General features: G+C 36.7%; 1 protein-coding gene across 2 annotated transcripts in view; it reads left to right on the plus strand.

Moving 5' to 3' along the window:
* The first annotated feature begins 2872 nt into the window (after positions 1-2872).
* LOC563292 (zinc finger Y-chromosomal protein 1) overlaps positions 2873-26353 on the plus strand; it is a 35374-nt gene continuing 11893 nt past the window's right edge. For both annotated transcript variants that reach the window (XM_686657.11, XM_005170809.6), the window contains exons 1-4: positions 2873-2957; positions 3870-3966; positions 12198-12530; positions 15687-15836. In XM_686657.11, the coding sequence (XP_691749.6) occupies positions 3900-3966; positions 12198-12530; positions 15687-15836 (550 nt within the window). In that variant the 5' untranslated portion in view covers positions 2873-2957; positions 3870-3899. The remainder of the gene's footprint in view (positions 2958-3869; positions 3967-12197; positions 12531-15686; positions 15837-26353) is intronic.

The following is a 26353-nucleotide window of genomic DNA, read 5'->3' on the forward strand; positions in this document are numbered from 1 at the left end:
CTGTCTGTCTGTCTGTCTGTCTGTCTGTCTGTCTGTCTGTCTGTCTGTCTGTCTGTCTGTCTCTATCTATCTATCTATCTATCTATCTATCTATCTATCTATCTATCTATCTATCTATCTATCTATCTATCTATCTATCTATCTATCTATCTATCTATCTATCTATCTATCTATCTATCTATCTATCTATCTATATATATACACACACACACACACATACATATATATACATATATACACACACACATATATATATGTATATATATGTATATATATATATATATATATATATATGTATGTATGTATGTATGTATATATATATATATGTATGTATGTATGTATGTATGTATGTATGTATGTATATATATATATGTATGTATGTATGTATGTATGTATGTATGTATGTATGTATGTCCATGATTTTTAAAGGAGCATTTATATATTATCTTATAGAATAAGCATTTTAACTGTCTGTTTAACACTTCATATGGCCCTCATATGCACTGCATTTTCACCTCCAAGTCACACACACACATGTTTTGTTTTTGTGAAAAGTGGGGCCAATTTCAAGGGCCAAAGCCATTAAGTGTTAAACAGACAGTTAAAATGCTTATTTTATAAGATAATATATAAATGCTCCTTTAAAAATCATGGGCTCATCCATGTTATATTTACAGACATGTGACTTGGGTGTGAAATGCATTGCAGGGCCATATCAAGGGCCAAAACAATGCAAACATGTTTAATATTAATGCTTCAGCCATGAATGGTTAAACAGATGCATTTTTTAAAAGATAATATATAAATGTTCCTTTAAAAATTGTGGGGTTAATATGTTATCCGTTATATATCTACAGACGTGTGACTTGGATATGAAAATGGAGTGGATGTGAAGGGCCAAAACAATGCAAATATGCATGTTTAATATTAATAATTCAGCCATTGAGAGCTAAACAGACAAATAAAATCATGATTATTTTAAAATATAGACATATCTTTAAATATTTTGGGTTTGATATGTTATCTGTTATAAATCTACAGACGTGTGACTTAGGTGTGAAAATGAAGTGCATGCAATGGGCAATTTCAAGGACCAAAGCAAACACGCACGTTTAATATGAATGCTTCAGCCATTAAGTGTTAAACTGACAGTTAAAATGATGCATTTTTAAAAGATAATATATAAATGATCCTTTAAAAAGCATGGGCTTATCAATTTTACTATTAGGCTACAGACGTGTGACCTGGGTGTGAAACATGCAGCGCATAAAGGGCCATTTCAAGGGCCAAAACAATGCAAACACTCATGTTTAATATTAACAATTCAGCCATTAAGAGCTAAACAGTTTAAATCATGCTTATTTTAAAATATACTATATACATGTATCTTTAAATATTTGGGGTTTGATATGTTATCCGTTATAAATCTACAGACATGTGACTTGGGTGTGAAAATGAAGTGCATGCAATGGGCAATTTCAAGGGCCAAAGCAAACACGCATGTTTAATATGAATGCTTCAGCCATTAGGTGTTAAACAGATAGTTAAAATGATGCTTATTCTATAAGATAATATATAAATGATCCTTTAAAAATCATGGGCTCATCCATGTTATATTTACAGGTGTGTAACTTGGGTGTGAAATGCATTGCAGGGCCATTTCAAGGGCCAAAACAATGCAAACATGTTTAATATTAATGCTTAAGCCATGAACGCATTTTTAAAAAGATAATATATAAATGCATCTTTAAAAATAGTGGGGTTAACGTGTTACGTTATATATACAGACGTGTGACTTAGATATGAAAATGCAATGGATGTGAAGGGCCAAAACAATGCGAACATGCATGTTTAATATTAATAAGTCAGCCATTAATAGCTAAACAGTTTAAATCACGCTTATTTTAAAAGGTAATATATACATGTATCTTTTAAAGTCGTGGGTTTAATATGTTATTAGTTATACAGACGTGTGACTTGGGAGTGAAACATGCAGTGCATGTGAGGGGCACGTTCAAGGGTAAAAACAAAGCAAACACACTTAATAATAATGCTTTGACCACTTATGGTTAAACATAACGTTACAATAATGCTTATTTTAAAAGATAATACATAAATGTTCCTTTAAAAAGCATGGGCTTATCAGATTTACATTTAGGCTACAGACGTGTGACTTAGGTGTGAAACATGCTGTGCATGCAGAGACATTTCAAGGGCCAAAACAATCCAAACATGCATGTTTAATATTAATGCTTCAGCCATGAATGCATTTTTAGAAGGATAATATATAAATATACCTTTAAAAAAATGATTGGGTTAATATTTTATACTTTATAGATACAGATGTGCGACATTAATATGAAAATGGAGTGGACGTGAAGGGCCAAAACAAAGCAAACACGCATGTTTAATATTAATAATTCAGCCATTAAAAGCTAAACAGACGGGTCAAATCATGCTTACTTTATAAGATAACATAAAGATGTATCTTTAAAAATTGTGGGTTTAATATGTTCTCCGTTATATGTACGTCTGACTTGGGTGTGAAAATGCAGTGCGTGTGAAGGGCAATTTCAAGGGCCAAAACAAAGCAAACACGCATGTTTAATAGTAATGCTTCAGCCATAAAGTGTTAAACATATGGTTATAATGACGCATAGGGATTTGGCACGGTAAATGTCCACAACTGCTCTTATTAGCATCGTTTTTAATCGGTGAAATGTCTCTCACCGGCCTTCCGCGTTTTCCTGCGGCTCTGCGCAGTGACGTGTGTCGCTGACGGCGGGTCGCGCTGTGGCGGAGCTGCGGGTCTGTGTGTGGAGCTCCGCCCTCCCTGCGCACTCCGCGGCCCGCCCAGCGCCCGCTAAACCCCGCTCCAGCCCTGCCCGAGTCTGGGGGAATCCGACGGCCTGCCTGCCCGGGGAAAATCTGGAGGCCGCCCCGCGCGTTCGTCTATGGTAAGCACGCGAATGCTGGTCAAACGCACCGCGCGGGGATTTCTCCGCTTGCTCGCCGCGCGCGCACGGTTGGATCGCGTGCATTTAGTGCGCGTTTTGTTGCATTATGTTGCGGCTTTGAGATGCAAGGCCTCGGGTTGGCCGCCGGGCCTTTCGCAGGCCGCATTCGGGGCCTTAAACATTGGGGGTGGGTTATTGTTTATAAACGCTCCCTCCAAACGCTTATCTGACTTGTAGCGCTTTACGCGTGCTTTAATGTGTGCGTTAAACGCGAGTTAAACGCGTAGCTGTTATGACTCAAAATGGCGCGTGTAGGATGGTTTTGTTTTCAGTTGGAAGAGGGGGAAATTATGGCCGCAAGGCGCCATGTTTATGTCTGGCTTCGTGTGCTGCTGAAATACGAGGAAATCTCTGTGGTGCTTGTGACTGAACGCGCGCGGGGGGTTGCATGCAGGCTCCATTGCGCGTTCATGCACGCCTTGCTTTCAAATGCTTGATCTTCGAGCGTTTCCTGTCATGCACGGTGGATTAAATGCATTTTGTGCTGTTTTTAAATGATGCACACTCGTTTTTTGGCGCTCGCTTGTGTGTTGCGTTCATTTCCAGTCGCGCATCTTGTCGCAGTCCTTCGCAAATTAAAGGGGGCGAGCACGTCCGTCAGTGATATGTTCACAATTATTTATGTCATGTTCATGTTATGCATGTGCACACACCGTTCAAACCCAATGCATGTTTTGAAGCCTGCCACATTGTTATGATTCTCACAGTCTAATGAATTAAGGCTTTATCTAGGCTAGTATTTGCATGTTTATTAGAGATTTTAGCCTATAATAATTGATGATAATAAAACAGATTTGTCCATATATTAATGCAGTTGGACTAACAGATGAATTGCATGTGTTGTTGTGTTAGCTGTGCCGTGGCCAATGAAGAATAAAGACGATGGATGAGGAGGTGACCAGGCTTGCTCTCCGCTCTCAGGAGCCGAAGATTATACTGCATGGCTCAGGTAATAAAGAAACATCAGGTTTAATAAATGCCAAGCACATCCTAAAATACTATAGTAATTCGTACTAAATACTCATGTTTTTGAACAACATTATTACGAAGTACTCTGAATTGATCTGGTTATTGCTAGAAGGGAGACAGCTGTGATGAAAATGATTTATATTATTGATTAAATTACCTGTTAATTGTATTTTATTGACACCTACCCCATCCCTAAACTCAACCATCACAGTAATGTAAAACAGTAACTATACAGAGTATTATTCATATTATTTATTAAATTATCCATTAATTTTAGTGCATTAATGTCTACACACACCCTCACTGTAATGTATAAACAGTAATTATACTGGGTATTATTGATATTATTTATTAAATTACCCATTAATTATACTTTATTAACGTCTACCCCGACCCTAATAATAAACCCAACCATCACAGTAATGTAAAACAGTAATTATACAGAGTATTATTCATAATATTTATAAAATTACACATTAATTATAGGGAATTAATGTCTACTCACGCCCAACCCTAAATTTAACCATTACAGTAATGTAAAAACAGTAATTATACAGAGCATTATTCATATTATTTATTAATTTACACATTTATTATGGTGTATTAATGTCTACCCACACCCAACCCTCACTGTAATGTAAAAACAGTAATTATACAGAGTAATATTAATATTATTTATTAATTTACACATTAATTATGGTGTATTAATGTCTACCCACACCCAACCCTCACTGTAATGAAAAAACAGTACTTATACAGAGCATTATTCATATTATTTATTAATTTACACATTAATTATAGTGTATTAATGGTTACCCACACCCAACCCTAAACCCAATCATCACAGTAATGTAAAACAGTAATTATACAGAGTATTATTTATATTATTAATTAATTTACACATTAATTATAGTGAATTAATGTCTACCCACACAACCCTAAATTTAACCATGACAGTAATGTAAAACAGTAATTACACAGAGTATTATTCATATTATTTATTAATTTACACATTAATTATAGTTTATTAATGGTTACCCACACCCAACCCTAAACCCAACCATCACTGTAATGTAAAAATATTAATCGTTGTACAGTGTCAAACATTATTCTATATAGAGGTGAGTATCCACAGCTGCATCCCTTCTAGACTTCACCAATTAGTCTGTTGTGGTTATTCTAAAGTGGCTATGGTAACACAAGAATAGTAATATTAACAAATGACCCAGCGCTGTAGTTTTACACTATTATGGGGTATCTTATATACTACAATACACCACACGATACTGTAGTAAAAACAAATGTATTTATTACACATTCAGTTCACTATAGTTAATACTACAGAATGCTGGAGCATTCATTAACAAAGTGTTGTAAATACCATAATATATAGTATAATACGCTGCTAAAGTATGGTTCAAAAACACTATAGTATTTACTGTAAATTACTGCAGTATTTTTTTCATGTAGGATGGTGAGGTTCTCTTAGAATGAATCTGTATTTGTATAATTGTATAAAGAATTGTAACAGTTAGTAAACTTTTAGAAATAAACTGAAATTCACAGTTGGACGTGTAACATGCTTTTATAACGTTTGTTTGCGCAGCGACGCTACTTTGAATGAGCCCAATTTACTATACATTAAGCAGCAACTGCGTTCGAGTTAAGATTCTGTTATTTCATTCCACGTGGATGCTATGAGGATAAACAAGAGACAAAAAAGGGACAAAGACTGCGAGTATGGTGAGAATGAATGAATGACAGCTTCTAAAATTGTCTGAGAGGCATCCCCTTTTTGTCCAGTAGGCCTACCTTGTGTTTTATTTGCTAATTTTAGCTATTTTTTTAAAAGATAAATATAATGTATAAAACTATACACTATTTATATTACTTTATAATACCTACGTCTGATTAGCTTTTTGTATAAATGCACAGATATTGATGTTTCACAGTGTTTTTACACTACATTATTTGAATCTAACAAGCTTAGTTTACAATGTTTACATTGCTCTACTTACATTAAATCTAAATCCCAAATATCAGAAATGACAATAGATTGTTCAGATTTAATTAATGTCAGTTTTAATGTTATTGATAAATGCACTTGACAGATTTCATTCATTCATTTTCCTTATAGTCCCTGGTTTATCAGGTGTTACCACAGCGGAATGAACCGCCACTTACTAGACAGATTTATGCAGTTTTAATTTCAGGTGGTCTGTGTACTGTATGTGTTTTATGTTTGGTAAAATAATTTCTAATAGCAGCTTTAGTGGTTTTCAACTAATTACACTGTCTTGTCTCAATAGGTGTACTTATTTAGCTGGTTTTGACGCAAAAGAAAATGTACCTTGTTAAAAACCAAAGAATTGTCTAAATTCTTTTCCAAACTCACTTAAAACTGCAGCTGTTAAAGCCCTCTTGAAGAAGAGCAACCTGGATAACACCCTATTGAGCAATTACAGGCCAATCTCAAATCTCCCTTTCATTGGCAAAATCATTGAAAAAGTTGTTTTTAATCAGGTTAACAAGTTCTTAAGCTTCAAGGTAGAGCTGCATGATTCTGGCTTAAATGAGAATCACAATTTTTTTTGCTTAAAATAAAGATCACGATTTTATCACGATTCTGTAGATGTAAAATAAAGGTAAGGTAAAAACAAACATATGGCACAACATCGATAATAATATTATGTGTAGGTCTACTGGTTTCTATAAATAATTCTATTCTACTTCTAATAATTCTGATGTTGAATTATTATGTTTGAGATATATGCTTGCAATCTGTCATATTGGACTATTTTATTCACTGGTAAAATCAGACATTTGCCATTTTCAGATTATATTCAACAATATATAAGCTAGAGTAGTTATATTGACACTGTAAACATTTATTTTCATGCACAACTGTGGGTTCGCTATGAAAGAAAAAACATCAAATGCTTGCCGTAATCATAACTCTAAAATGCGATACGATCATTTAAATGAAGTGCACACTTTCGGTTTCATTTTGACTGCTAAGTGCTTGTTCATAATTTGTGCGCGGCTCCCAAACGATCACTCTGTGCCACAAACAGAATATTATTTACAGCTGTATTACCTGTTACTCGTAACATATGCAGGTTCTGTTCACTAAAGTAGACGCGCGCCCGTCTATCATTAAGTAGAGCGCGCGCCCTCTCTGTGATAACAGCTCACGGTCAGCAGCTCACGTCAGGTGTGATTTCCCGGCCGCGAAAACATCATTATATGAAGACAAAAATGACATTTGTAGGTGAATTATACCTTGTAAATACAGTATGTGACTCATTCAACATCATTTGGAGGTGTCAGTGTCACTGAGCAACGTATGTGAAACAATGAAAAGACTTGTGCAGCCGCCTTTTCTTCTCTCCTGAACTTGAAAATATGATTGACAGAATCGTAGAAATGCTGGATTAAGATCGTCTAGGGGGTCGAATCGAGATCGTGATCTTTTAACGATTAATTGTGCAGCCATAGTTCAAGGGGTGTTTAGACAATTGTCAATCTGGTTTCGGAGCACATCACAGTACAGAGAGCGCCCTTATAAAGATAATCAATGATATACGCCTAAATACAGATTCAGGTAAAATAACAGTGCTCGTACTGCTCGATCTCAGAGCAGCATTTGACACTGTCGATCACAGCATACTTCTGGATAGGCTGGAAAACTGGGTTGGGCTGTCTGGCACGGTCCTCAAATGGTTCAGATCTTACCTTGAAGGTAGAGGTTACTATGTCAGTATAGGTGACCATAGGTTGAGGTGGACACCCATGACATGTGGAGTCCCACAAGGTGAAGTTCTGGCACCTCTCCTGTTCAACCTTTACATGCTCCCTCTGAGCCAAATGAGAAAGAACCAAATCTCCTACCACAGCTATGCTGATGACACTCAGATCTACCTAGCCTTACTGCCTTAATGACTACAGCCCCATTGACACCCTCTGCCAATGCATTGATGAAATGAACAGTTGGATATGCCAAAATTTTCTTCAGTTAAACAAAGAGAAAACTGAAGTCATTGCGTTTGGGAACAGAGATGAGGTTCTCAAGGTGAATGTGTACTTTGGCTCTAAAGGTCAAACGACAAAAAATAAGGTCAAGAATCTTGGTGTGACTCTGGAGTCAGATCTGAGTTTCAGTAGTCATGTCAAAGCAGTCAGTAAATCAGCATACTATCATCTCAAAAACATAGCAAGAATCAGATGCTTTGTTTCTAGTGAAGATTTAGAGAAACTTGTTCATGCTTTTATCAGCAGCAGGGTGGATTACTGTAACGGACTCCTCACTGGTCTTCCTAAAAAGACAGTCAGACAGTTGCAGCTCATCCAGAGCGCTGCAGCCAGAATTCTGACCAGAAGCAGGAAATCAGAGCACATCACACCTGTCCTCAGGTCTCTACACTGGCTCCCAGTTACATTCAGAATAGATTTTAAAGTATTATTACTGGTCTATAAATCACTAAATGGCCTAGGAGCTCAATACATTACAGATATGCTCACTGAATACAAACCCAACAGATCACTCAGATCTTTAGGATCATATAAACTAGAAGTTCCAAGAGTTCAGTCAAAGCAGGGTGAATCGGCTTTTAGCCACTACGCCCCTCGCTGCTGGAATCAGCTTCCAGAAATGATCAGATGTGCTCCAACATTAGGCACATTCAAATCAAGACTGAAAACACATCTGTTTAGCTGTGCCTTTACTGAATGAGCACTGTGCTGCGTCCGACAGATCGCACTATTGTTTTTCTCTTCTTTTTTTATTCCTTTATATCTAGGGATGTAACGGTATTGTAAATACCGTCATACCGCAATATTAATTTTTTTCGATATTACCGAAGTCGCATGACTCGGTAAAACTATAGGTCTTCTGAGAAAATTTGCTCAGGCGAATGAAGCGAACGGGAGGTAGCGTAAACTACAATTCCCATCAGCCCATGCTTGACCATCATCCCTTGTGGTCTGTTGTCGCTACAGATCCAGTAATGCGGAAATGGAGTGTGCTGCTAGAAGCGGGGATAAAAAGAGCTGGAAAACTCTAAGACCCCGTTTACACTAATGCGTTTTAGTTTGAAAACGCATAAGTTTTGCTACGGTTACGCCAACCGTCCACACTACGCCGGAGTTCTCGAGCGCCGAAAACGGAGCGTTTCGGAAAACGGAAACATCTGAAAACAGAGGCGGGGCTGCAGACGTTCGCCTCTCTGATTGGGGCTTTTCCTGAATATTAAGTAGCCTAACACACAGTTCAGTCCTGCATCTTCTCCTTGTAAGTTCAGACTTCGCAAGTTTGATCAAGGCTGCAGTCTCTTCTTCTCAGTTTGATATGGAAAAGCAGACTATACCGAGGACACGGGTAAATCTTCACAGGGAACAGTGTACTTTATAACATCATTCACATCACCCTGGCTTCGTTGTTTCACTTTATCAACAATAAAATGTAAACATGAGCCGATAACAACTGCCTCCTTTCAATTTCAGTGAAAATACAAAACAGCCTCTCTTTTGCTGAGTATCAGTTTTAATAATCGATAATGGCCATTATAAAAGTATAACATACAATAAGTTTATACATTATAGGAAATAAAGGCAAGCGATCAGTCAATATACAGAATGTACGTGGTTACATTAATCATTAACTTATCTTTGCGCTCAGCCAAAACACGTTACCTGAGAACAAGTAATAGATTCCAATGACCAAAGTCAGGGAATATGTCGTTAGATAAAGACAACAAGATAAATGAAATATCCCGTTTAATAAATATAGTGAGATTAGATCCAGCGGGAGATGCTTGATGAGAAGTCCGACTAGCACAGCTCTCATCTGGGTAGATGGGCTGAGTGTGATTAAATGTTGAATGTGATGAGTTTTCAACAATACTAAATTGAAACTTTATTTTTTACATGGTTTAATATTTTTTTTGTTATTAAAATTGAAGTTCCTGTTTCAAAGCTTACAGATAGATGGCTAATTTGTATGTCATTGACACTTTTGGCACTTTTTTGGAGTATTTTCATAAGTTTTGTTTTTTCCTGTAAATGATTCAATAAATACCGTACCGTGACATTCATACCGAGGTATTACCGTACCGTGAAATTGTGATACCGTTACATCCCTATTTATATCACATTTTTTCCTGTTTTTATGTTTTTTTTAATTATTATTATTTTTTACATTTTTCTTTTATACTTGTTTCTTTTATTGTTGTTTATGTAAAGCACTATGAATTGCCACTGTGTATGAAATGTGCTATATAAATAAACTTGCCTTGCCTAAAGTGGCATTTAAAAAAAAAGGTATTTTATTTACTATTTATTACTATCTTTTCATTTCATATAAAATTAAACTTCTGAACCCTTATCAGTGGAGCCTGAACGAAAATGCTTATTTACAAGAAAAGAGGTCTGATGGATTTAGAGGGTTTTGCATCTGAACTCTTCATATGTGTATTTAGTTTCTGGTCTGGATTTGTCAAAATCAGACGTGACGTAAGCTGACCGTCAGCGGTTACCACAGAGAAGGCGGAAGCCGCGCGCCTTTGAATGAACTAATGTAGTCCACTTTAGTGAACAGAACCTGCATAGACTGAATAACAGGTAATAAAGTTGTACATAACATCAGTTTGTGGCACAGAGTGATCGTTTGGGAGCCGCACGGGAAGTAAACCGCTCTTAGCAGTGATAATGAAACCGAAAGCGCACACAGTGTTACCAGAAGTAGCTGACTGATTCCAGCCCAAAAAGTATCCAAAACCCCCCCGAAAAAACACCCACCCAGTCTTCTGCATTCACAAAACTCACATCAGTTACAGATTTTAAGCAGAAGATGACAGATTGTAAGCAAATGTCTCAAACACAATAATTCAACATCAGAATTTTCATCATTAATGACCAGGACAATTCTAAGGTCTTATTTTATATTTGCAGAATCATGAGAAAATCGTGATCTCTACTATCTATCTATCTGTCTGTCTGTCTGTCTGTCTGTCTGTCTGTCTGTCTGTCTGTCGTTATATCTTTCTATCTTTTTCTCTGTCTGTCTGTCTGTCTATCGTTCATGTCTATCGTTCTATTCATCTATCATTCTTTATATTGTTCTGTCTGTATCATTCTGTTATCTATCTATCTATCTATCTATCTATCTATCTATCTATCTATCTATCTATCTATCTATCTATCTATCTATCTATCTATCTATCTATCTATCTATCTATCTATCTATCTATCTATCTATCTATCTTCCTTTGTTTGTTTGTTCTATATGTTGTTCCATCAATCGTTCCATCCATCCATCCGTCCATTCATCGTTACATCCATCCATCCGTCCATCCATCGTTCCATCCATCCATCCGTCCATCCATCGTTCCATCCATCCATCGTTCCATCCATCCATCCATCCATTGTTCCATCCATCCATCCATCCATTGTTCCATCCATCCGTCCATCCATCGTTCCATCCATCCGTCCATCCATCGTTCCATCCGTCCATCCATCGTTCCATCCATCCGTCCATCCATCGTTCCATCCATCCATCCATCCATCTATCTATCTTCCTTTGTTTGTTCTATTTGTTGTTCCATCAATCGTTCCATCCATCCGTCCATCCATTGTTCCATCCATCCGTCCGTCCATCCATCAGTCCATCCATCCGTCCATCCATCGTTCCATCCATCCATCCGTCCATCCATCGTTCCATCCATCCATCCGTCCGTCCATCCATCCATCCATCCTTCCATCCATCCATCGTTCATGTCTATTAAACATAAAAAACATAAAAACAAAAAATATATATATATATATATATATGAATTAAATGTCATCAGAAGTTGTATATCTCTTTATTCAAACACAAAACATGATTACATATTGATATATTGATTCAGTCATTGTGGAGTCATTCAGTCATATTTAAGCAGTATTGTTGTGCTGTGCTGACAGTGTGTGTGTGTGTGTGTGTGTGTGTGTGTGTGTGTGTGTTCAGTGTTTTTGCAGTGTACTGTTAATATATAATAATATACAACTTTATGATTTTTGACCGAGATCTCAGAGATACTATAGAGAGCTTCAGTGCTTGTTCTTTTGTATTTATAAAAATTGACAAAAGATTTTGTGACATTTGTAAAAATATTTCACACTTGATTTTTATTTATTTTTTTGAGTTTGGAAATTTATCTTTGTGTGTTGTTGTAGATGAAGGAGGCGCAGGTGATGACGAGGAGGAGGAGTATGTGGTTGAGCTGCAGGAGACGGTGCTGGTGTCCGAGGTGGAGGGTGAGGGAGCGTCCGTTCAGGGTTTCTCCTCAGACGAGCTCGTCATTCAGGACGCAGTGGAGGATGTGGTGGCCGAGTACGTGCACTGTGATGATGACGAGGGCGTCGCCGTGGAGACCTGTGTGATGTCACTAGAGGGTGAGGAGGAGGAGGATGGGGTCGCCATGGCGGAGATGACGGAGGATGTGCTGGTGGAGGGGAGAGAGCAGGAGCACGACTCTGACAGCTGCGGAGACTACCTGATGATTTCCTGTAAGATATGCGTGCATTCATTCCTATATTTGTTTGTTTGGTTGGTTTATTCATGCATTTATTTATGCATTCATTCATTCATTCATTCATTCATTCATTTATTAATTCATTTATTTATTCATTCATATATCCATGGATGCATTCATTAATTTATATATCCATGCATTCATTCATCCATGCATTCATTCATTCATATATCCAATGCATTAACTAATTAATTAATTCATTCATTCATATATCCATGCATTCATTAATTCGTATATCCATTCATTCATTCATTCATTCATTTATTATTTCATTTATTTATTCATTCATATATCCATGCATGCATCCATAAATTCATATATCCATGCATTCATTCATTCATTCATTCATTCATCCAGGCATTCTTTTATTTATTCATTCATTCATATATCCATACATTCATTAATTCATATATCCAATGCATTAACTAATTAATTAATTAATTAATTAATTAATTCATTTATTCATTCATTCATATATCCATACATTCATTAATTCATATATCCAATGCATTAACTAATTCATTAATTCATTCATTCAAATATCCATGCATTCATTCGTATGTCCATGCATTCATTCATATATGCATGCATTCAAATATCCATGCCTGCATTCACTCATTCATTAGTTCATTCATTCATATATCCATGCATTCATTAATTTGTATATCCATGCATGCATTCATTCATTCATTCATTCATTCATTCATATATCCATGCATTCATTCATTTATATATCCATGCATTCATTCATTCATTCATATATCCATGCATTCATTCATTTATCCATGCATTTATATATCCATGCACTTATTATTTAATTCATTCATTCATTCATGCATTCATATATCCTTGCATGCATTCATTCATATATTCATGCATTCGTATATCCATGCATTAATTCATATATACATGCATTCATTAATTCATTCATTTATCCATGCATTCATATATCTATGCATTCATTCATTCATCTATACATTCATATATCTATGCATTCATGCATATATCCATGCATTCATTCATTTATCTATGCATTCATATATCCATGCATTCATATATCTATGCCTTCATTGATTCATATATCCATGCATGCATTCATTCATTCATTCCTCCATTCATTCATTTATTCATCCATCCAGCCATCCGTATATCCATGCATTCGTATATCCATGCATTCGTATATCCATGCATTCATATATCCATGTGTTCGTATATTCTTTCATTCATTCATTCATTCATTCATTCATTCATTCATATATCTATGCATTTATATACTCATTCATATATTCATAGATTAATATAATCATTCGTTCATATATTCATGCCTGCATGCAGTCATGTCTTCAACACAGAAATAAATAATAATAAATGGAATTTGACATGAAAATTTAGTAGACACTAAAGTTTAGCTTGCATTTAATTGTTTATGAAATATTTGAGATTATGCAATTAATTGTCTGTTTTGGTTCATTGTGGATTAATTGTCAGTTTTGGGGTTCATTCACACATTGAACGTGGTATGGTTGCTTGTCTCCGACGAGCTGGTCTGAGTATTTCAGAAACTGCTGATCTACTGGGATTTTCACGCAGAACCATCTATTGGGTTTACAAAGAATGGTCAGAAAAAGACAATATATCCAGTAAGGGGTAATTCTGTGGCCACAAATGCCTTGTTGATGCCAGAGGAGAATGGCCAGACTGGTTCCAGCTGTAAACTCAAACTCAAATAAGCTGTAACAGTAACTCAAATAAGCACTTGTTACAACCGAGGTCTGCAGAAGAGCATCTCTAAACACACAACACGTCCAACCTTGAGGCAGATGGGCTACAACCATGTCATAAAGTGTGAATCATCTCAGACTAGTTTCTTGAACAGGACAAAGAGTTCACATCTCAATCCAATAGAGCAGGGCTGGCCAACCCTGTTCCTGGAGAGCCACCTTCCTGCAGATTTCAGTTGCAACCCATATCAAACACACCCGTCTGTAATTATCACGTGTGCTTAATATGGGTAGCAACTGAAATCTTCAGAAAGGTGGCTCTCCAGGAACAGGGTTGGCCTCCCCTGCAATAGAGCCCCTTTGGGATGTGGTGGAATGGGAGATTTGCATCATGGAATTGCAGCCTACAAATCTTTGAAAACTGCGTGATGCTATCATGTCAATATTTCCAGTACCTTGTAGAATCTATGCCACAAAGGATTAAGGCAGTTCTGAAGGCAAAAAGGGGTGCAACCCGGTACTAGTAAGATGTACCTAATAAAGTGGCCAGTGAGTGTACATATCATTCGTTCATTCATTTTCTTTTTGGCTTAGTCCCTTTATTAATCTGGGGTCACCACAGCGGTCTGCCAACTTAGTTTATACCTAAACATGCTTTTTATTTTTTATTCTAATGATTGAAAATGAATTTGCCATTTTTTTTTAAATATCTTGAATATATGTCTATTTTATCAGTGAAGTCTTAACTTGAACTTGTATCTTAAATATGTGAGTTGCATATATTGCCATACATTAGATTTCCTTGTGGGGCATTATATGGTCGGTCTTGACTTTACATGCAGCTCATTTCTCTTTATTGTGGTTATATATAGGTGATCAGTTAAAGGAGAAATAGTACTCCACCTTTTACAAGATGCAAATTAAGTCTCTGATGTCCCTAGAGAGTTTGTGCGTGAAGTTTCAGCTCAAAATACCTCATAAATAATGTTTAATAACTCCGAAACTGACCCTTTCAGGCTTTGATCCTAATTGTGCTGTTTTGGTGTCTGTCGCTTTAAATTCAAATGAGATTGGGCTCTTTTTCAAAAGAGGGCGGGGCTATAAATGCCTGTGTCAGCATGGTGGCAGATTCAAAAACAAGACTAATGTTCTATGCTAATGAGGGAGAGATGGTCACTAGTGGGCGGGGCTTTCTCCTTGTAATCACACGTACAAAGGAAGAATGTCAATCCAAGTGTTTCTGCAGACTGTTGTGATTCTAAAAAAATAGAATTAATAAATTTTACCCAGTTGAAGCTGATTATATTTACACATTCTTTCCACACATCTGCCTTTAAACCATTTCTAAAAGTCATTTTTGCATAATTGTGCCTTTTTAATAGTGCTTTAATGTGTTTCTGCTCTCTCAGTGGACGATGCGGGTAAGATGGTGTCAGGAGACGGAGACGAGGTGACGGTGGAGGGAGCCATTGATGATCAGGAGGTGGAAAAGGATGAAGATGGACAGGAGGTTATTAAAGTTTACATCTTTAAAGCAGATTCGGGAGAGGATGATCTTGGTGAGTCATCTGTGTGTGTGTGTGTGTGTGTGTGTGTGTGTGTTTGTGCATGATGGAAGTGTTGGGTGCAACAATTATATCTTCAATGGTCACACTTTACAATAAGGATTCATTAGTTAGGGTGTTTGCTAAACTCAAGCGTAAGACCCCCTTGTACAAAATGACTTTTGGCTGTGTTCTAATGTTTTGCTGTATGTTTGCTGTATGCTGTGTTAACAAAAAAACATGCCTATCTTAAAAATATATAATTAATTAATTAATTAATTTATTTATTTATTTGTTTGTTTGTTTAATTATTTTGTTGTTTATGTATTTAATAGAAGCCAAGATTATTTTATAATTAGTTTAATTATAATTTTCATTCATTCATTTTTTTTTTCAGCGTTCAGTTTTTTGTGTAAAACATGGGTAAGATGTTCCAGAGGAATCAACTCAAAAATGATCTTGTGCCAACCTTTAAGTGATGGAGATTTATCGCTAATTCAATTAAGTAAAATATTCCTTCTGGCAGCAAAACTGTGGTACGTGTACCACTAGTGGTACGCGGGCTTCCTTCCAGTTGTGCACATGCTACATATATTTCAAAATTTATAAAAAATTATGTATATAACATGCCATAAATGACATATAGCCTATATTTCTGAGGTAATCTGCCAGGTTTTTTAACTGTGCAGAGTTGTAGCTGCTTTACTGGGCCTACTACACTACTGTATTTCAATACTGCTCATTTTGGTGGTACTTGGAGAGACTATTTTTTTCTAAGGTGGTACTTGATGAAAAAAGTTTGAGAACCACTGAATTAGGTAAACCCAAAATCAACGAAACTGGGTCAAAATCCAATGGCATGTTAAAGATCTTTTCCATTTCCCCCAGCATCAAGGACCAGAATCTTTGTAGCTTGTACATGACATAGGGCTGTGCAATTAATCGAAAATCCGATTTCGATTTTGACTTTTAACAGTTATGAAAAACCATTAATCGAGATAAGCGATTATTCCATCACGTACCGCCCCCTTTCCGGTTGTACACATATGAAAACTCTTTGCCTCTGCATAGCTCAGTTCCACGTGAAAGTGACTAAAAGCATGTGCTGTAATGTAACTTTTGCAGCACGGGATGTGCATCATTCATATTTTTAAAAGCGCAAAAGAGCACGTGCTGATGTGTGTGTGTGTGCGCCGTGCTTAGCCTCGGACAGATAGCGTGTGTGTGTGTTTGCGCGCGCGCCGCGCTTAGCTTCGGACAGCAGAGCACACACACATCTAACGCGATCTTAATGTGAGCGCTTTAATGGTCAAATACATGCACATTTGTGTCAGAGCGCGGTGTTTACTGATTATTCATATTAACCCTCATTTGTATAATAAACAAACAAGTTGAGAATCAAAAGACATTAGAAAGAGAAACCATATCAGAGCCGCACTATTCTTAAAGAGACAGCGTGCGGTATTCCTGCTGCTGCCGACTGTTTTTATTATTAATTAATAATAAATTAAAAATACAGTGAAGATGCTTAAAGCACAGTTTAAACATAATAGATTTAATAACTCATTTCTAATAACTTATTTATTTTATCTTTGCTATGATGACTGTAGCGGCTACGTGGTTTAACAGCTGAGAGGCTAAACCAGAGACATGATTTGTGACGCAAACATCAAATGTAAACAAGGCAAGAAGTCGTTCCAATGTCTACACTCGTTTATTTTCCAATATAAAACGTACCTTGATCTTTGGACAGTGTAGAATTTGATTTGGGCTTAAGTTTGAGCTTAAGTTTGGTTTCGTTTGGTCAACAAAGAGTACCGCGTCCCCGTTCACCCCCTCTCTCTCTCCTTCCTAAGTTGCGAATGAACAGGTGCCACCTATAAGCGCACTACGTAACCCCGGTGACCCTCCACCACAATCACGTGACACATGTTAACCATTTCATGTCTACTACAATGACAGCACATTATATTTTACTAGATGTTTTTCAAGATACTAGTATTCAGCTAAAAGTGACATTCAAAGGCTTAATTAGGGTAAATAGACAAGTCATTGTATAGCAGTAGTTTCTTCTGCAGACAATCAAACATATATATTGCTTAAAGGGGCTAATAATATCGAGCTATTAAAATAGATTTCAAAATATTCAAACCTGCTTTTATTCTAGCTGAAACCAAACAAATAAGCCTTTCTCCAGAAGAAAAAAATATTATAGGAAATACTGTAAAAAAACCCCATTGTTAAACATCATTTGGGAAATATTTATATATAGTTACTGAAGTTTGTCCTGCGCGCTTGCGTTTTTTTTTTAGTTACTTCTTTGGTTTGGTGCGTTAATCTGATCGTTACTATTATTCAAAAGAAGGTAATGATTCGCACTCAATTGCTTCATACTGTTTTTATTTTGAAAAGGTGTTTTTCGAGTAATTGATTATGATCTATTGTAGTGTAAATTGTTAAAAAAATATAATGATAATTGATATGATGTTTTCCTATGTAGTAATGGTTTTTGAATGCAAGTTTTTTCGTATGTCTTGCAAATCGTTTTTTAATATGCAGGTAAATGTCTCCTGTATAATTGGTTGTAAGAGTAGAGATGAAGGTAAGACTTGTTATTTTTAATCTTTGAGTAATTGTTAAATGTAGAAAACTTTTAATGTCAACTGTTAGAATTTTTTGTATTGATGTACACCTGATTAGTGTTTGGGGTTGATGCACTTTATCTCTGTGGAGTGAGGTCGGAAATGGGAAGAATGTTTATTGTCATTGCTGTGAAGACTATAAGTTATTGTGTGATTAATTGATAATGAAATGAGAGTGACGGTTTAACTAATTGCACATTGTGATTGACTATGGACTAAAAGGGTGGAGTTGGAGAATGTGTCACACACTGAGGAAGGCTTTGTGCCGAAACGTCTGTTTGTCTGTTATCACCCGTAAAATGTAAGAAAAAGTAAAAATAAAAACAGTATGAAATATTTATATATAAAAATAAATTCACTGGAGGACGAATATTTTTGTCTTCAACTGATGATCGTTTTGAATAATCGTGATTACAATTATGACCAAAATAATCGTGATTATGATTTTTCCCATAATCGAGCAGCCCTAACATGACCACATACAATGCGTTAAAGTACCTACATCAGTTTTACATTTTAAACCAATGACTGTAAAAAATATGGACGACGCGACAGCCCCTTTTCCTATTGAACGCCTTGAGGGCAAAACGCCTGCTTGACGGGCACAAACTGTTGCAAAAGACTGCTGAAATTGGAGCCTTGACATGCGCAGAAGGACTGTCTGATGGAGCCAGAGGAGGAGCCGTGAAAATCGAGCTTCCAACCAAACGCTTTATGTAAAATCAACCACGCCCCCCGAACTTCTCAGCATGCGTTTGCTGTCATATCAACACAAATGGATGTAATAACGTTAACAAATATGAGGGTTTTATACATTCAAACGCGCCAGCTCCGGGCCGCAGCGCATAACCTACTCGCGGCGTCGCGGGCTGATTCCGGCTCGCATGCGGCAGCGCCGGCTCACTCGGCCGCCGCATCTGGCTCGATTGACTCGGGCTGGAATCGGGCAGTGAGTCCAGGCATCCAGTCAGTCTGAGCTCTGAGGGGTAAGTGAAGTCTCCGGCTGGAATCTAGCTGGAACTGGCCCGAGTGTGTTTTGCTATCTGGGTGGTTGGCGTGTCTCAGCAAACCAATAAAGCCCGAAAAAAGCCCTGACCTTAGCGAATAAACAGTGTTCCACCAGGATCATGTATGTCAGAAACTAGTTTACTGCTGAACTCATTTTGTCATGGTAAAATAACACAGAAATCGAATAATAACACTTCAGTCTCCTGCCGAAGCTCAGACGCGCTGCTTTGAGAAACTGTCAATCACAGCTGTCAATCACGATGACACGCCCAGCATTAAATTACTGCTAAAAACAAACTGTTCACAAAAATGAAGATCTGCACCTATTTCAGCACAATAACCAGTGCCTTAATCGACCAGAACCATCTTTCGGGACAGTTTATTGCAAGTGTAATTAATTTTTTTATTTGGGCTCAAGTCTCCTTCATGAACACGGAGGAGGCGGGCTTTATGACTTGTACTGCAGCCAGCCCCCAGGGGGCGATCTAACGGCCGAGACCTTCACTCAAACGCAGGCTTGCGGCACACTTGTTTTAAACACAAAGGTGAATTAGAAGGGTTAAATAGATGTCTGCGGTTAGGGGAGATATGAAGTCTGTGTATTATTTTATATTGTATTTCCTTTGTCCGTGTACAAACAGATATTTTCTTAGCATTAGCAGAGTTATAGTTTTAGTTTACCAACACTCTTTAGCTCAGTAATGGAGCCGCAGACGTTCTGCAGTGATGGTTTTCAGGGAAGGTCACTTTTATATGAGACGTGAGAGAGTAAAAACTGCAGATTCACTTTCTCTGGCGGTCAGACATGCTGGGTATTTCTTGGGCATTTGCCAGTGCTTCAGTTGAGATCTAATTATAATATAACAATGCATCATGATTATGAACATTTGTGCCATGTTTATGAGCATATTATGAGCTGCTGTAGTTGTTGATGCCCAGCAAATCTTTTTAATTTTGCCTCAAGGCCTGTGGAAATGTTGTGAGGGCAAGTAAAAATCTAGTAGGAGTGTGCAGTGCATTACTAAAAATGTATTGTTGTTAATGCTAAATAAATGTGCATCACTTAAAATGTCTTTATTGTTGTTAATGCAAGATAAATAAATAGGTGCATCACTGCAGAAAATGTTTTTGTTAATGCTAGGGGTGTAACGATTTATCGTTGTACGATTTATTGCGATGCAAAAATGTCACAATATGCATCGTGGCGTTATGACGATTTGATTACGATATGACGTCCGTTTTCTCTTATTAGTTGAGCTGTTTGCACGTGAGCTACGTTCCACCTGCTGTCGCACGTGAGTTCAGATTGCAGCAGCAGTAATGTTAGCAGACCAAGATGAGTGGAGCTGAAATAGAGGATGGCCCATCCTCTCTAAATCAGACGTCTGGCAACATTTCGGTTGTACAGTCATTGCTTTAGACTCGTCCGCTTTTTGACACGCATACTGGGTCAAACATAGCCGAAGTTTTAAAGTCTTCACAGTGATTTACATACTTTGCACAGCGACATGGATACCTCCTAATGGTGTTGAAAGAGTCACATACTGTATTTATAAGGTACAATTCACCCTAAAATATCATTCTGTCTTCATATAATGATGTATTGGCAGCCGCAAAATCACACATGACGTAAGCTGACCGTGAGCTGTTACTACAGAGGGCGGACTATGGTAGACGCGCGCGTGCGAGAACAGAACCTGCAGGTTGTGACTAACAGGTAATAAAGTAGTAAACAACATTCAGTTTGTGGAACAGAGTGATCGTTCAGGAGCCGCGTGGGAAGTATGAACAGCAGTGGAAATGAAACCGAAAGCGTGCACATTATTTAAACAATCATATCGCATTTTAGAGTTATGATTAAGACGAGCATGAACTCTTTTGAGTACAGAGGTACACAAAAATGCACATCAACATGATACACTTGATAGCGCCGACATCAGCAACGCCGAAGAAATAGTAAACCTGCCTAAACTGCTGAAAAGAGCCACGACTGTCCTGTGTAATGAAAAGACGGCCACCCTGTCACTCATCATGCCCAACATGAAGACAGCCATCCATAAAAACCTCTCAGACAGACACACATCAGTTCAGGATTATTTTATAGAACTGCTGATTACCTGGAAATGTAGATTGCACACACAAAAAACGCAAGTGACCAAGCAAAGCCTTAAGCTCTTACTGTTAAATTCAATTGAATTGAATCATTTCAATAATATTTTATAAGAAGTTTTTAAATTGTTTTTTTTTCCAGAGACAGTCCTGTTTAATTTATTTTCTTAAAGAAGGTTCAGTTTAACAAGTTGAAACAAAAGAAATACATAAAAAATAGTTTACTTGGTAATTAAAATTTTTTAAATAAAATTTGCATTTCAGTTTAATTTTCAATTTTTATTCCAAATCTCGTGATACATATCGAATCGTGAACATTATATCGTGATACACATTGTATCGTGAGCTGAGTGTATCTTTACACCCCTAGTTAATGCATAATATTCATAACTACAGATGTCTTTACTTTGGTTTATTTAAGGTGAAAATCAATCACTAATTTTGTCTTTGTTAAAAAAAAAATCCAAATTAAACGAAGGTTCGTTCATTTTTGGACCAGCCACCTTCTTGCTGTAAGGTGACAGTGCTAACCACTGAGCCACCATGTCGCCTGTGCATCATTAAATGTCCCTATTTTTTTATGCAGAATTAGCAAATGTTTGTCACTTAAATTTCCTTGTTTTTGGTAATTTAAAGTAAATAAAGGTGCATCACTAAAAATGTTTTGTTGATGCAAAATAAACTATTGTGTGTAGGACTCCATCTATTAGCCCAATGATGAAACCAACAGCATGGTTGAAGGTTTAATGCATGTAAGCCTTTTCTAGTGCTTCTGAAAAGAATTTTATTATTTATTAGAATTTATTTATATTCGTTTTTTAGCTCCGAATTCAATCTGACTTCAATTTAAATGATCCAAAAATTTAGACTGTATTTTTAATTGTAAGAACGGATCACATTCATCATTTATGATTTAATTTTAATCATTTATGATTTAATTTAAGTTTTGATATTTTCTGGGGTCCGATATTCTAATTGTACGTTCATTAGGGACCAACATCGCTCAGAGTTCCATGTCCCGGGTTTGCGCTTCTTCTCACGGACAATATGTCGACACTCTGAAAATAGTCAGAGGATGCAGGATTAACTAATATTCAAATAGGCTGGTTGCATAACGTTCACCTAGTCCTAAAAAAATAGATCCTTTAGCCAAGCCCTGCAACTTGCTACTTCCAGTGGTTGAATGACTAAAAGGTCTACATGTTATCGGCTCTCTATGGCTACGTATAATCAAATGCGCCTATTAATCAATTTAATGTATGCCGTACTATAAAGGTAATGAAGACTCCTCGTAATCTACTGGATACAATGAATTCGCAAAACTCCAGAATTAATCAAAACTTAACATTTTATTTATCGGGTAAAATTGTATTCTGCCAATTACTTAATAAATCATCAGGAAGCCAATTCAGAGATGAGACTGTAACAATACAACATCCATTAATCAAAGATAAATCAAAGAGTTAGAGATGCATACCTGACCAGAGAAATACATTGCAGCATAAGTCTCAGAGATGCTGCACTGGGGTGTCTTTTTAAAAGATCCCCCCGACCCATACCACATCTTTACCTTGTATACTCAAGTCAAAACAAACAGCCATAAATTCAAGACAATAGAAGCATCACAGAGACCCTTGCCTGGTGAATTTGGGGAGTTAATCATCTCTAAGGAGGGGGAACATCTGGCAAAGATCTAATCAAAGTCAAAAACCAAATCAACATATACAAGTGAAATTAAGTCCACTTATTAAGTCACACAGAAACATTTAAAATGATACCCAACATGAATATACTGCTGCCAGATACACCATATTTAAACCCTGGACCTTTTATGTGAAATGTGCTCTGATCAGCAAGTCGCTTAAAGGTCAAGAAGGGGGGCTTGGGGTGAAAGGAGAAGGGTGCATTCCGGCATTCTTCCCTGATCTTGTCAAAGACATACAGTCAGTAAGATTTAATCAGGATGACTTGAATAGAACAGTTGAACAGCTGGTTTCTTCATCACTTCTCAGATCGGAAAGTCTATTGTATTATTGCATAGCTATTCTTATGGTCTTGCCTCATGAAAATCCATAAGAGTTATTCAGATCTGATATTCTGGAGAGATTTAGCCATCTTACATGTGCATCACTAAATGTCCTTATAACACTATAATCATCCTTATTTGTGATGCAAAATAGAAAGAGCATCACTAAAATGTCCTTGTTTTTGTAATGCAACATGTAACACAAGGAAAAATCTTTTTATGAAGCAAAATAAATGTGCATCACTAAAATGTCTTGATCAGGAAATATGCATCATCATGAACATCCCTATTTTTGTTCTAAAATATATCAATATGCATCACTTAAATGTTTTTGTTTTTGGTCAATTTAAAGTAAATAAATGTACATCACTATAAACGCTTATTGTTTTATTCAAAATTAATAATAGTTCATCACTATAATGATCCTTATTTTTGACGCAAAATAAACAGAGCATCAGAAAAAATGTCCTTGTTTTTTTATGCAAAACTATGTTAAACTTGGAAAAATATTTTTTTTGGAAAAAATAAATGTGCATCACTCAGTGTTTTCTCTAGGATTTTTTCCAGCTCTGGCGGCAGGCCTTTTTTTTTTTTAACAGATCTACCAACTACCTGTGGGGTTATTTCAATTAAAAATGTTGTGAGCGCAGTATTAGAAGTCGAGATCGCATTTATGTAATAACCTACAGCATGTGAATCTCTTTGCTTATGCGCCGATTTCCTCTGTTCGTGCACAAAACTTCTTGCACGCCCCCTTCTATATACGCTGCTCAAGCGCAGATCTTCTTGTGCGCTCTTAAATAAACACTGCTGAAGTGCGATTTAGTGCGTTTATGTAACGAGTATGTCTCCAACATTTATTAGATTTGCTAGGAATATTTATGAATGTCTCCAATGGACCTACAGAGCAGCATTAATGCGTCCTGCAGTAAAGTGAAACGGGTATATGTCACGTTTGCCGGCCTCGCGTATCACGCACCTGTCAGTCAGTCAGTCAGCACATAACCTTAAAGGGTTAAACAAAAGACGCACAGCACCACTACGGTTATAGAAAAGTTTGCGCTGTTATAATTCACTTACCTTTTAATACGTTTTTGTCAGGTTACTACCCGCTACAAAAAATAAAATGTTTTGAAAGAGAAGCTGTAATGTAGCCATGGCGTGATCAATTTTGGCGTGGCGGCCCGCCATGGAAGATTGAATGTAGCGGAAACCATGATTAAAATATCTTTTGTTTTTGGTAATGCAAATTAAATAAATTTCCATCACTGTAAAAATTCCTATGTTTGATGCAAAATGAATAAATATTCATCCTTAAACATCTTTATTTTTGTTTCAAAATATATAAATATGCATCACTAAAATGGCCTTTGTTTTGGTCTTGCAAAATAAATAAATATGCATCACTATAAACATCCTTTTTATTATGCAAAATCAATAATTGTTCATCTCTATAATCAACCTTATTTTTGATGCAAAAGAATAAAATACGGATCAAAAAAGTCATTATTTTTGTAAATACAAAATAAATAAAGGTGCATCACTATATTACTATAAATGTAATATTTTTGTTGCAAAATAAGTACAGCCGAAACCAGAAGTTTACATACACTGTATAAAAGGCACATAACCATTTAAAAATAGTCAGACGTTAATATGACTAAAGTTTTTGTCTTTTAGGTAAGTTAGGATTAATAAAAGTGTTTCTGTTCTGCTTAATAGCAGAATAATGAGGGAGATATTTATTGAGAAATTGTTATAACTTTTCTTGAAAGTCAAGTTTACATACATTAAGATTATTCCGCCTCTGAAAAAGCTCAGATGATGGTGTCGAGGTTTTGGAAGTTTTTGATTGGCTAATTGACAACATTTGAGTTAATTGGAGGCCCAACTGTAGAATAGTATTTAAGGAAAACCTCACTGCTTCCTCGTGTGACAACATGGGGAAAATCAACAAGCCAGAATCAACACAAAAGCCAGATTACAATTAGCTAAATGACACTGGGAAAAAGACTAATTTCTGGAGACATGTCCTGTGGTCTGATAGAGCTAAGATTGAACTGTTTGGCCATAATGACCAGTGGTACATTTGGAGGACAAAAGGGAAAGCTTACAAGCCTAGGAACACCATCCCAACTGTGAAGTATGGGGGTGGCAGCATCATGTTGTGGGGCTGTTTTGCTGCAGGAGGGACTGGTCCACTTCACAGCATAGATGGCATCATGAAGAAAGAACATTATGTAGAAATACTGAAGCAACATCTCAAGACATCAGCCAGGAAATTAAAACTTGGCCACAAATGGGTCTTCCAAACAGACCATGACCCTGAGCATACTGCCAAATTAAGGACAACAGAGTGAATGTTTTGGAGTGGCCATCACAAAGCCCTGATCCCCAATCCTATAGAAAATTTGTGGGCAGAGTTGAAAAAGCTTGTGCGAGCAAGACAACCAACAAATCTGACTCAGTTACACCAATTCTGTCAGGAGGAATGGGCCAAAATTCCAGCAAACTATTGTGAGAAGCTTGTGGAAGGAGACCCAAAACATTTGGCCAAAGTTATACAGTTTAAAAGCAAAGCTAAAAAAACACCAAGGAAATGTGTGTAAACGTTTGAACGTCTAGAAATTAATAAAAATGTGTAAAAAGCAAATTCTCTTATTATTCTGGCATTTAGAAAATGAAAATCATTTAGGTAATCCTAACAGACCTTAAATAGTAAACGTTTAGTGTGATTTACCATCAGA

The sequence above is a fragment of the Danio rerio genome, chromosome 5 (assembly GCF_049306965.1).
Source record: "Danio rerio strain Tuebingen ecotype United States chromosome 5, GRCz12tu, whole genome shotgun sequence".
Taxonomy (NCBI): domain Eukaryota; kingdom Metazoa; phylum Chordata; class Actinopteri; order Cypriniformes; family Danionidae; genus Danio; species Danio rerio.